Source organism: Canis lupus, chromosome 11 (genome assembly GCF_048164855.1).
Source record: "Canis lupus baileyi chromosome 11, mCanLup2.hap1, whole genome shotgun sequence".
Classification (NCBI taxonomy): Eukaryota; Metazoa; Chordata; class Mammalia; order Carnivora; family Canidae; genus Canis; species Canis lupus.
Genome location: NC_132848.1, coordinates 65,736,505 through 65,750,401, shown reverse-complemented (window position 1 = coordinate 65,750,401; position 13,897 = coordinate 65,736,505). Strand labels below are relative to the sequence as shown.

The 13,897-nt window shown below is 35.5% G+C and overlaps 1 protein-coding gene and 1 pseudogene across 11 annotated transcripts in view; both read left to right on the top strand.

The window, feature by feature from the left end:
• The window catches only part of WDPCP (WD repeat containing planar cell polarity effector), a 429,099-nt gene extending 420,284 nt beyond the window's left edge, over positions 1–8,815 (top strand). For all 11 annotated transcript variants that reach the window (XM_072768570.1, XM_072768566.1, XM_072768568.1 and 8 more), the window contains one exon: positions 7,919–8,815. In XM_072768570.1, the coding sequence (XP_072624671.1) occupies positions 7,919–7,969 (51 nt within the window). In that variant the 3' untranslated portion in view covers positions 7,970–8,815. The remainder of the gene's footprint in view (positions 1–7,918) is intronic.
• A 4,772-nt stretch (positions 8,816–13,587) lies between these two features.
• LOC140642318 (reactive oxygen species modulator 1 pseudogene) lies at positions 13,588–13,897 on the top strand (annotated as a pseudogene).

Sequence of the window (13,897 nt, the reverse complement as noted above, 5' to 3'; positions counted from 1 at the left end):
CTTTTCTGGGAGGGCCAGGCATAGAAACTTAGTTAAGTTCTGCTTTGCTCATGTGGGGTTTCGCATGAGTGATTTCATCTATGGTTACTTTAACATACCTGAAACATAACATATCCAAAACCAAACTCATTGTCTTACCCTCTAAACCCAAACCTGCCCATTCTCTTATACGGTATTTGTCACTCTTGATTCCCTATAACCTACTCACACTTAATAAAACTAATTGTCAAGTTCTATTGATTACTGCTCCTAAATATTTCTAGAATCTAGTCCCACTATAATTCAGGTTTTAATCATCTGTGCCGGGTATACTATTCCTAATTAATATCCTCATCTTTAGTCTAGCCCCACCACTGCCACCACCACCTCAAATCTTGTCTCCACAAAGCTGTGAGAGTGATCTACGTAACATTCCCATGCCTAAAACACCACAGGATAAAGTCCAAGCTCCGTATTATGGTATATAAAACTCTCTGTTACCTAATATGCCTTCCTCTCCAATTTCATTTCCTGTTACACGCCACCCAGAGTGCATGAGTCATTTCACTATTATATAACTCTAACACCTGTTACATCACTTTGGTATACTGTAGGTGTCAATAATTGTTCATTGTACCAAACTAGAGCTCTGTAGACTTAAATACCGTAACACTATTTTTTCTAACTTTTCCTATGCAAAATTTCAAATATAGAAAAAAGTTGTAAGAATTGTATAGTAAACATAACCACATAACCACTACCTAGATTCTACAGTTATTGTTCTGTAGTAATTGCTTTATCATGTATCTGTCCACCAACCAATCCTTCTATCAATCCATCTTGTATTCTGATACACTTCAAAGTAAGTGTCTTCACCCCTTTAAGCCACTTTAGCATGCACAGCATTAACTACAGTTTAATATTTGTTTACAATATTCCCCTGTCCCCAAATATACATATAATGAAATGCACAGATATTAAGTATTCCATTATATTAGGGTGTCTCTGTGTTAAAAATAACATATAGGTACACCTGGGTGGCTCAGCCTGTTAACGATCACGATCTCAGGGTAGTGAAATCAAGCCCCACATCAGGCTCTGTGCTCAGCAGAGTCTGCTTGAGATTCTCTCCCTCTCCCTCTACCCTGGCCCCTGCTTGTGTGTGCGTTCTCTCATAAATAAAGATGTAAGTAAGTAAATCTTTAAATAAAAAACAACAGGGTGCCTGGTTGGCTCAATTCGTTAAGCGTCTGCCTTTGGCTCAAGTCATGATCCCAGGGTCCTGGGATCGAGGTCTGCATTAGGCTCCCTGCTTATCAGGGAGTCTGCTTCTCCCTCTTGCCTCTGCCTCTCCCTCATGCTTGTGCTCTCTCTCTCTCTAATAAATAAATAAAATCTTAAAAAGAAATAACAATCTATAATAATATGAATATAATATCTATCTATATTTATCTATCAATCCGTCTCCATCCATCACCAGGGGACTTTTACCCAAACACTTTTCTTAAAGTTCATATTCTGCTCAGGCCTAAAGCTATTTTCTGGTTAAAGGAAAGAATGGCACTATTTTAAATCCCTGCTTATTTTAACCATTACTTAGCTTTAGGCCTCATGAGAATATGGACTTCAATTCTAAGAAAATTTTGTGGGTAGGGCAGCCCTGGTGGCTCAGTGGTTTAGTGCTGCCTTTGGCCCAGGGTGTGATCCTGGGGACCCGGGATCGATTCCCACATCGGGCTTCGTGCATGGAGCCTGCTTCTCCCGCTGCCTGTGTCTCTGCCTCTCTCTCTCTCTGTGTCTCATGAATAAATAAATAAAATCTTTGAAAAAAAAAAAGAAAATTCTGTGGGTAGAATCTACTGGGTAATATATAGAGGGATCCAGGGTATAAAGTTCTCTGATATTTTGAATTAGCATGCTGTCAAAACCTTTGTTACTACAATAGCTACAATTTTCTCAGATAATATAGTAATAGTGCCTATTTACAACTTCTCAAGAAAAGTTTATTCTTCAGACTTCCTTGTTCACATTCTCTTTTGTGGAAAACCTGAAAAGGGAATTATGTCCCATAACTTAATTTGAAGTAACTACCATCTGAAGAGTAATTATATTAATCTTCCTGAAAACAAAAAGTGTTGACAATTTGTACTTTGCAAAAGGAAGGCAATTCCACAATTGTGTAACTCCTCCTCACTTTTAAAGTTTATAGACCATCTTCACAATTATCTTAATAACCTGAGATGTCCTGCAATTTAATAGATTGTTCTCTGATATGGTACATTTTGGAAGATTCTCCAGAACTATTTTTAGAAACACATTTAAACAGATCTTAACCAAGATATAGTTAAGAATCAACCATAGTGAAGAAAAAAACAAATCAGAAAATTCGCGGATAGGTAAAATGGCAAAATTTACATTATGTATATTTCACCACAATAAAAATAAAGAAAGAAATAAATAAAACCACTAGAGGTCTAGCGGGCTCCTGGAAGCCAAATCCTGGATCCTGGGAAGGATTTGTACTGACAAAAGCTGAAGAAAAGAATCTGAGTTCTCCATTAAACTTTAATAGATAAATTTGAAAGAAGTTAAACTTGGGTTTGCATGTTGGAATACATTTATAGGTATAGAGCATACCTCTTGTTCCCTACCACTGACTTTAGTCATAGACAAATAGGTAATAAATCACGTAGTCATATACCTATATTGTCTGGCCTGTACTATTCACTGGCATACTGTCTGGAAAAAATCTTAGAAATGCCAGAAACTCATTCTTTTAATGTAGAATTATGACAGATATACCAATCTGCTGTTTATATTGCTCTTTTGGCCCTTCTATCATTCAGGAAGGTTGATCCCAGCCAGAAGACAGCAGCAGTACAGATAGAACATTGAGTGTATCTGTGTGTGTCTCTATATTGTCAATATGTAAATATTGAGAATATATATACACACATTTACATATACCATTTATATGTAATATAAATATATATACATACATATATTCATATACTCATATACTTACATGTATATTTATGTTATACATATATTTACATATAATATACATACATATATACATCAACATACTTACATATTGACAATCATCCTCATTAATAAAGAGCACCTTATATAATTATTACATATAATATATTTAAGTATGTAATTTCTAAAAGTGTGATAAAAGGAGCAATTTTTGTGCTCATCATGAAGTTGATTAATCTACTTGATGGATAACAACATTTTCAAATATTTGTTGAGATAGGATAAGTGCTATTCTCATCCTTCTTTCCTCCGAAGGATAATTTTTTTTATGTTTTTAAGCGTATCAACATATTACCTAAAGAGGAGAGTTAGATAAACTATTAGGTAGAAAACAAAAGTACCAACACAGCCATAATACAGTTATCAATTCTTCATAGACAAAGTCAATTTATCTTATCTTTAGTAGACCTATCTGCTTTCTTAAAGATTTGAGGCAGAGTTCACAAAATTATTTTACATGTAATATCTAAAATACAATTACACAAAGCAAAAATCAATTCAAACTTGCAAAATAAGAGATGTTTTTGAATATCTGGGCTGTTACATACAAATGAAAACAGAGTTTAGCTCTGAATTTGGGGAGACTAAGTCAAAAAAGGGAGATAGATCTACTCTGGGACACCTCATGGTAAAACAAAGAATGTGAAACAAACTGAGGGTCGCTGGAGGGGAAAGGGGAGGATGGGGGAAGTGAATGATGGGCATTAAGGAGGGCATGTGATGTGATGAGCACTGGGTATTATATATAACTAACAAATCACTAAATTCTACACCCAAAACCAATAATATACATTAACTATACTGAATTTAAATAACTTTTTTAAAAAGAAAGAATGCAGAATAAACAAACTACCTCAGTTCTAGTTTTGTTCCACTACGTCCTCAGTGCCACAACCTCTTTGTACCTATTTCCTAAACTGCAAAATGGGAATAGTTATATCCAATAATATTACAGCACTGCTATGTCAAATTAAGTAATGTGAAAGCATTTTATAAACTCCAAAACACCATTCATTATTATTGTCTTTACTGACTTGTTTGTTCAAAGTATGGAAATAGTAAATTCAACTGGATGGAAATATTTTCCTAGCACTGGACTCACTCAAGAATGCTTGTGATAGAAAACTAAACAGGTCTTCAAGTAGCGTTTTGAAAAAGAGATCCTATTCACATAGACGTTTTCATTATAAGCCTTCTGTAAAGGCTGAAATTATACTGAATCACAACTCAGTGAAGGCAGTTCTGTGGAAAGGTGAGAGGACATGTTTCAAGTACATTCCTTTCTGATGGTTTACTTAACAGAGCAAGTTGGAAAATTAGATAATTAGTTTATCTATTAACCTGTGTCTCTTAAGTATCAGAAGCCTCAAGCCAACCTTTGACAACCGCTAGATTATAGTTAATTTAAAATTTCATTTTATAGAAAGAGCATCAAGCACAATTCTGAAATACTGATTAAAAAGAAATCCATGGGGCACCTGGGTGACTCAGTCGGTTAAGCATCTGCCTTCAGTTTGGGTCATGATCTTGGGGTCCTGGGAAGGAGCCCCACATTGGGGCTCAGCAGAGAGTCTGATTCTCCCTCCCCCTCTGCCCCTTCCCCTGCTTGTGCTCTCTCTTACTCTCTCAAATAAATAAAATCTTGAAAGAAAGAAAGCCCTATATGATACCAAATATGCAAGAAGCAGAGTTAACAGTCAATAGTGAAACTTGAGTAACTGGACAACTTGCTCAAGAAAGCATGTCCTGGGGACATCTGCATTGGCTCAAGTCAGTTAAGCCTCTGACTTGGTTTTGCCTCAGGTCATGATCTCATGTGTAGTGGGATGGAGCCCCAGGTGGGGAGTAGCGGGGGAGGGGTCCATGCTCAGCCGGGAGTCTGCTTAAAGATTCTTTCCCTCTGCCCCCCACCACATGTGCACTCTCTCTAAAATAAATAAATAAATTATTTTTAAAAAGAGGAAAAAAGAATATATCCTGTCACACAGAAGTGGGCTTCTAGCATGGCTGTAAACAAGAGCCTTAAAGGATAGGAAAAGGCAATGATAGGAGTTGATCATAAAGTAGCCTGTGGAACACATGTTCCCTGTCACTACATTAAAAATCTGTAGTGAAAAAAAGCACTTCACAGAGAAATAAAAACTAAATTCTAATCTCAGTTCTTCCACTAACTGAGTAATTCTGGATAAAACACATAACATATATGAGCCTTGGTTTCCTTATCTGTAAAATGAAAGGACTACAAATTAGGAAACTTTTTTCTGTCTCTAAAATAGTATACTTCTGGGATTTAATTACTGTTGAACCAAATCAGAAATGTTGAAAGAGACCGTGAGGGGAAACCTTATGTAAAATAATGAGATGATTACTTAGTATTTAAAAGAAGGTCTATATTAATTAAGTGAGGAACAGGCCAAAAATCCAGTTTGTATCAAAGCAAAGCTTCACTTGTTTACAGAATTTGCTTATAGAAGTTTATGTACATTTAAAAACAGTGGCCTGCGATCACTTAGGATTAGGTAACAGCAATAGGGTGTGACTTAGAAAAATGCACACAACTAGATGTTGAAATCAAATGAGGGTCTGGGGAAAACCCTTGCATTGCGGTAAGTTATTACGGGAATTAACATGTAGCCATTCAGTCAAGGGTGAGCACAATTTCTGCATAATAAGATGAAGATCATCCTCCATCGAAACGGTATTTCCTATTACCAAACAAAATCACCTCCTCTCAAACTAGGAAAGAAACAAAGCAAAGCTTCCACTTCTACAGTGTTTATCTAGAGGCCTAAAAGTTCAAAGCTTTGTTCCAATAATTCTATTTCTGCAACTCTATCCAAGGAAATAATCCTAAACACAGAAAGAAAAAATTTCATGCCAAATAATGTCTACCACAAAAAAAGTCATGTCTACCACTGAGTTGTTTATTAAAAAAAAGAAGAAATTGGGAACAACATAAATTTAACCAAAAAATAAGGAACAGTTTAGTAAAGCTATAGTATTTAATAGATTAAAACATTTAACCATTAAAAACAAAGACTGTGGAAACATTGAAAAAAGTGTTCACAGTGAGCAAAGCCCTCTAAAATATATAGAATTGTGTACATATATACATGTATGTACATAAAAAATATGATTTCAGCTACGTTTAAAAAAACAAAACTTGGGGAAAAAAAGAAACTGGAAGCAAACACATATTAAACCACAGTTTTATGTGACTGGTGGGAATAAGGGTAAATTTTTACTTTTCTGTGTTCCAAATTCCATTTAATGAATATACTTTATTTTAAAACTAATTAAATAACTGAGTATACAAAAATACATTATTTCATTAATCATCAAAATATTCCTCTAAGTTAAATAAGTACAAGTCAATGTTATTTAGCATGGAACACATTATCTTGGAAATCCTGGAAATGCCCTGAAGTAAGTCTTTTAAAAATAGGATGATTTTTTTAAGGAAACCCCTTCAAAGGAAAAGATTTTTTTAAGTCCTGGGAGATTCTTGAGAAGTTAATTCTGAGATTCCTACTTTTTAAAATGTAATTCTTAACATAAGATGCTATATATACATCAAGAATATGGCTGAACCAGATACTTCAAGTATGCAAAATCTGGCCTTCCAGCAACAATTATAACTGGATATTAGGAAAATGAAGTAATTTACCTAGGATCTCTGCCAATTAGTGAACAAGACCAAAAGCTAAATCCAGGTATTTTGATGACCATTCTACTGATGTAGGATATAGACTTTTGATACAGTAGTTTATAAGCCAAGAATTGGAACTTATGTTTTTTAAAATGCGGTGCTTTCAACATTTTTTTGTTTTAAAATTCAAAGCTACCTAAAACCCCTGAACTTGCCAGCACACACACACAAGCCTCAGGCAATATTAAATTACTCATTCTCTTGTTACCTGTTTTTCCAGGTTAGGTTTTTTTTTTTTTTTAAATTTTGTGTACATCAGAATCAACAGACACATGCATACATACATGCTTCCCTTACTTGCCAACCCCATACCTGTTTTCTTCTAGATATGACAAATTTCTGAAAAGCTCCTCTTACTAAAAGAAACTTTCAAATATAAATAAGGAATAACTTTACACTCATAAATGACTCCAATTATGTTAGTTTAAGTACTAATCACAATCTCCTTTACCTTCTAACTCTAAGTAGATTATCTCCAAACTTTCAAAAATGTCCCAACTATACTGTTTTTCAAATAATATCATTCACCTCAGGTATTATGTTTAAACATCTTCCAACTTTCAGAATCCTATCATAAAATTATCTATACTTAATGGGGTTGGAGGCAAGAGGGTGAAAGAAAGTAAAAAATGGGAAATGAATGAAGTCTTTGCATCTCTTTGGAACTTCATAAAATTTTATGAAGGGCTTAGAAAACCATGATCTTTTCTATGAAATATACCTCAAGAGCCACTTAAAAATACTCAGTAAAACACCAAAATGAAGAAATACATGCTACATCAGACTTTTGAGAACAGACAGTGTTATAAAATCAAATAGGTAATAGAACCACAAATGACGATCCACAGTTTGCAACTTTTCATTGCAGGAGCCTTCACATACTCCCAAATTTCAATTAACATCCTACCCTTCCCTTCTTTGCCTTTTATGCTTCATATGTTATTTGTCTTTGCTGAATTTTATTAGCACTGTATCAATATTTTAACAGTAAGATAAATACACAGTTCTTATGGACATATATTTGAGTGCATTTTAAACTATTTGTTTCAATATATTTGAGTGCATTTTAAACTATTTTATTTTGTTTCAATATTTTATGATATTTAAATTAAAATATTAACGATAGTTAATTATTGTTTGTTCTCTACTTCAACATGATTTTAATTGTTTTTATTTGTTTACTTTCAGGAAATTGGAGATGGTGGTTCTCTCAGAATGGTTCACTTTGGCTTGGTGTAAACAATAAGAAACTTTCTTTTTACTTAAAAAAAAAACCTCTATTTTTCACATCTAAACTTTTTCATGGCATGATACAGATTAAAATCTCCCTATACAGATTAAAAAGAGGAAAGACAGTATGAGTTATTTAAGAGTTTTAAACTCAAAGTATTCCCACAGTAAACTTTTATTACTTTCAAAAACATGTAGTGTAACAGCAGTGAACCTAAGTAAAAGTCCTTAATTTATTTTCAATAATGTAAAATTTTGGAAGTTTCTTAAATTGTACATTATTAAGCGCTTAAAAAGTAAAATATTTAAACTTGGTTCTCTCAAGTATTTTAAACATTTCTTGTGATCTTGTTTACATTATTAATTTGCATTATGAATAAGATAATTATTAAGCAAAAATTTCCACTCAGACCCATTGTTGGGAGATAATTTTCTATGGGTCTCTTGAATTTTTGCCATGAGGCAAACAATGCCCCTTGGAGCCAGATACCATCTCCCTCTGAAGCACAAGTCAGGCATGCTTACTGCCAATTGAAAAGCTTTGTTTTCTTTTTTTGTTAAGATTTTATTGGTAAGTAATCTCTATGTCCAATGTGGGGCTCAAACTTACTACCCCAAGATCAAGAGTTGCATGCTCCCCTGACCAAGCCAGTCAGACTTCCCACCCACTTGAAAAGATTTAAAGCTCCCTGAGCTCAGAGTTCCTATCTTTTACATAGCCCACTGAGTGTGCAGGTATCCTCAGACCCTCTTTATATCACCCCGTGGCAATGTGCTTGGAAATCAATGCCCCCCACCAAAAATTGACACTCCAGCTGTTATTACTATGAGTAATAAACTGTCTTTTGTTTCTGACTCTGGAGTCTCATGTCTCCTACCAGCATGAAACTGTTAACTTCGTAACTTGTTAGCTTACAAGTACAGTAAAACTCTCAAACCCTTCACAGTTCTTGACACCCATTCATTAGCAGATAGCATGTATTTTACAACATTAAATGTCTATAATAATCAACATCTTTTTCAAATGTCATACATGAGGTAAATTATATATTTAAACATTATAGTTAAAAGTTAATTAGATTGAAGGCTTTTATACTTCAGATTTTTCTCTCTGCTTCCTATTCATCTGTACCTCTACCAGACGGTATGACGAAGAAAGGAAGTAAAACTCAAATTAGATTTTTCAGTTTGCTACTGCTCTGGAAAAGATGTAGTAATACATAGTATCTGAGCCATACTAAAAAGAGATGTAGAGTTACCAGCAAATTTTCATTTTACTATTCCTGTCCTTTATCACAGTAATCAAAAGTTAACCAATGTTTTTAAAGAAAAAATTTATTGAGAAAGATATGGTTCTGTCAAGATTCTAACACTTTCTCCAGATTTTCTAGTAAATAGTCATTAACCAAAAATACAAACCACATTTCCTGATCCTACCATATCCTTTTATTCATTTCACCACTGTCTTCCACAACGACGTGAGAGACTGGTAGAAAAGTTCAGTTTTATTTCTAGGTCTTATGTGAGTAGACACAGTCTATGCTAAATAGATACAGTCTATGCAAAAAATTAAAAATGTAAATGAAGCAGCAAGATTAAATATACATATAAATAAAACTATTTTGTCCTAAATAATGATAATGATAGTAAGTTTGCCAGTTACCTAAATGAAAACTAAATAAGTTTAATTCTTAGATAAATTACCCATTTTCCCCACTTCACATGCCTCTGGAAAAATTACCTCAAATATATAGAAAACCAAGTGTAGATGGTAGTAAGACTATATTATACAAGAGATACTTGACTACGTCCATCTATAAATGTTGTGTTTTCCAAACACTGTGAACCTGGGAAGTTTGCTAATTAATTATTCCAATACATTAATATTCCTGCTCAGCAACAAACTGAAAGGACTACGAATGAGCTACCACTACAGCTCTAAAGTGAGAACACTGGCATAGACAAGAACAGCTAGGTAGCACCTGTGCACTGAGAGGTTCAGTTTCTCCTTCAGGAATAGATCTGTGAGCTTTTTTGACTATTCTTCAAAATTCTCAGATCTCAAGTAATTTCCACAATAATTCATATTGCCTATGACACTGCCTTTTACTAAAATAAACTGCATTTGCAATAACTATCTCTTAATGGTTTTGGTTCATTAAAAAGCCAAATAATCCAAACTAATATTTTCCTTTTTTCTTACTATCTATATAATAGTAAACATAAGAATTATTAAATTTGCAAGTAATATTATATTCTAAAACTATATTAATTATATTATTTAAAATATATAAAGATAGACACACAGATCAATGGAATGGTAAGCCCAGAAATATACCCTTATATATATAATCAAATGATTTTCCATAAGAATACTATGACTATTCAAAGAACAGTCTTCAACAAATGGTGCTGGGAAAACTGGATATCCACATGCCAAACAATGAAGTTGAACCTTTATCTTGCACCAGACAAAAAAACCAACTCAAAATGGATCGAAGACCTAAACATTATATAAATTCGGTCTTAACATAACTCTTAGAAGGAAACATGGGGGAAAAGTTCATTAGGCTGGATTTGGCCATGATTTCTTGGATATGACACCAAAAATCCAGACAACAAAAGTAAAAATAAATTAAATAGAACAACATCAATATTTAAAACTTTGGAACTCAAAAGATACTATCAACAGAGTGAGAAAGTAACCTATGCAATAGGAGAAAATATTTGCCAATCATGTAGCTGGTAAGAACTTCTACAACAGCAATAAAAAAAAAAGACCTATTAAAAATGGGCAAAGAACTTAAATAGACATTTTTCTAAATGTTAGTAAATGGCCAATAATCACATGAAAAGATATTCAACATCATTAATTATTAGAGAAGTGCAAATCAAAACTAGAATGAGATACTATTTCACCACATTAGAATGACTATTGTTAAAAAAAAAAACATGGGATCCCTGGGTGGCGCAGCGGTTTAGCGCCTGCCTTTGGCCCAGGGCCCGATCCTGGAGACCCGGGATCGAATCCCACATCGGGCTCCCGGTGCATGGAGCCTGCTTCTCCCTCTGCCTATGTCTCTGCCTCTCTCTCTCTCTGTGTGACTACCATAAATAAATAAAAATTAAAAAAAAAAAAAAAAAAAAAACAAGTGTCAGCAAGGATAGAAAAAACTGGAATCCCCGTGAATTCTTGATTATAATATAAAATGGTGCAGCTACTTTGGAAAACGTACAGTGGTTCCTCAAAAAATTAAAAATAAAATTGCCATACAGCAATTCCACATCTGGCATATACCCAAAAGAATATAAAGCAGAGATTCAAATATTTGTACACCCCTGTTCAAAGCAGAATTATTCACAATAGCCAAAAGATGGAAATAACCAAGGTATCAAATAAAGTATGAATAAATGAACAAAATGTGGTGTATATATACAGTAGCATGTTTAGTCTTAATGTTGATACATGACACAACATGGATGAACCTTGAAGACATTATGCTAAGTGAAATAAGCCAGTGAAATGCTGTGTGAGTCTACTTATATGAGGTATCTGGAGTAGTCAGATTCACAGAAGCAGAAAATAGACTGTGGTTGCCAGGGGCTGGGAGGTAGGGAAACCAAGAACTGTTTTAACAGGTATGGAGTTTCGGTTTCGAGATAAAAAAAAGTCTTGAAGATTGGTAACACAAAAATGTGAATATCCTTAATACTACCAAACTGTACACTTAAAACTGGTTACAATGATAAATTTTATGTTTATGTGTATTTTATCACAATTTTTTAAATAAGCACATATGAGGCACCTAGGTGGCTCAGTCCATTAAGTGTCCAACTCTTGATCTCAGCTCAGGTCTTTATCTCAGGAGTGTGAGCTTAGCATGGAATCTATTTTAAATTTACATATATGTAACACAGAGTTTTATCTTATTATATGAACTTGAAGGCTCTAAAAGAAGTACATTGAGATTGGTTGTCTCCTTAAAATAATTTCAAAAAAGAGCAAAATTTCAGAAGTACCAAAATTTTTCTAAATTTTAATAACTTAGAAGTATAAGCCTAGTTAAGTAACATCAATTTGCTTTTTTAAAAAGTCATGGGGATTGAAACACAATTCTTTAAAATCTCACATTTTGGAGAGTTTGGGAAGACAGTGAAATAGAATTCTGAAATCACCTCCTTCCATGAACACATCAAGTTTGCAACTACATATAGTGTAACTCACTCTAAAAATTACCTAAAGACTAACAGACTAGCTCTTCCACAGCTAAAGATAAGGGGAGGGGGGAAGCCACATCAAGAAAGGTAGAAGGGATAGAGACATGGCTAGTAATCAAAACCCTGGTGCAGTGACCCACAAGCAAGTAGGATATCAAAAGTGTAGAGCTCCTCCCTAAGCAAGTAGGATATCAAAAGTGTAGAGCAAGGGGACCAAGCTCCACATCAGTTATTTCCTACCCTGGGCATCTGTGCTGGTAGGACAAGCCCCCATAATGTCTGACTTTGAAAATGAGCAGGGCTTAACTTCAGGGGCTTTGAAAATCAGCAGAGAGCTTGACTCCAGGAGACCCAAGGGCTACAGAACTAAGATTCCACTCTTAAAGAACCAGCAAGCTGTAGCATTCATGCTAACACCCAGTACAGAGATAGGAATTTGAAAAGCACCTGGGTTCTACATGAAATCTGTTGAGGAAATTTGTTGACTAATTTTAGGCCACATGCTGGAGGGGCAGGGATTAATAATAACGTGCTTAGGAATGGAATTGCTAGTGAACATCATTATTATTGCCCCTCTCCATCCTAGCTAGCCCAACACTAGTGAGAGACAGTACTGACAATCTCTATCTAACTTGCTAGCACTGGTTACCTAGCTCCAACATTCCCCCACAAGACCCACCCCATCTTACCTGCCCACCCTAACAGGCACCCCTCCAAAATGTCTCCTGCCCCAGTATGGAGGGCCAGCACCATTGGCCAGCAAGTCTACAACAGTTATAGCAGAGACTGTCAGCCAGCTATGCCAGAGGCTAATCCCACCAACCAGTACCACCTCAGCGGCAGCAGGCAGGCCTCTCTACCATCTGTGCCAGGGAACTGCCCTGCTCACCAGTATGCTGGCAATAGGCACACCCAATCATTGCAGTCAGCCAAACTGGGAGCCAGTCCCCCTCTCCCAGACCCTGCCATCAGAAAGCCCACAATACTTGTGGGCCAGTCATAACAGGAGGATGCATGTGGCTCACAAAGGAGACACTCCTGAAGCACCTGGTTCTGGTGCAGTGGATTGCATATCTGGGTACCCCGGACACCCTGTACATGAGGTCACTATTTTCAAGGCCAAGAGACATAGCTAATCTACATAATACACAGAAACAAACACAGATAATCAGACAAAATAAACACAGAAGAATACAGTCTAAACAATAGAATAAGACAAAACACAGTAAAAGAACTGAACAAAACATAGGTAAGCATTCTACTGATAAAGAGTTTGAAGTAGTGTTTGTAAAGATGCTTACCAGATTTGAGAGAGGAGTGGATGAATTCAGTGACAACATCAACAAAGATATAAAATATTAATAAGAAAAACAGTAAGGGAGAACTGAGCGACCGAGGCTGCAAACGAGATGCCAGTGGCCGTGGGGCCCTATGGACAATCCCAGCTGAGCTGATTTGACCGCATGAAGATGGGCTTTGTGATGGGTTGCGCAGTGGGCATGGTGGCCAGGGCGCTCTTTGGCACCTTCTGCTGTCTCAGGATTGGAATGCGTGGTTGGGAGCTGATGGGCGGCATCGGGAAAACCATGATGCAGAGTGGCGGCACATTTGGCACATTCATAGTCATCGGGATGGGCATCCAATGCTAATCCAGGCAGTGGTTGCCCATACACCTACCCCCTTCCCATCAGTCCAGCTCATGTACTATAATAAAACAAA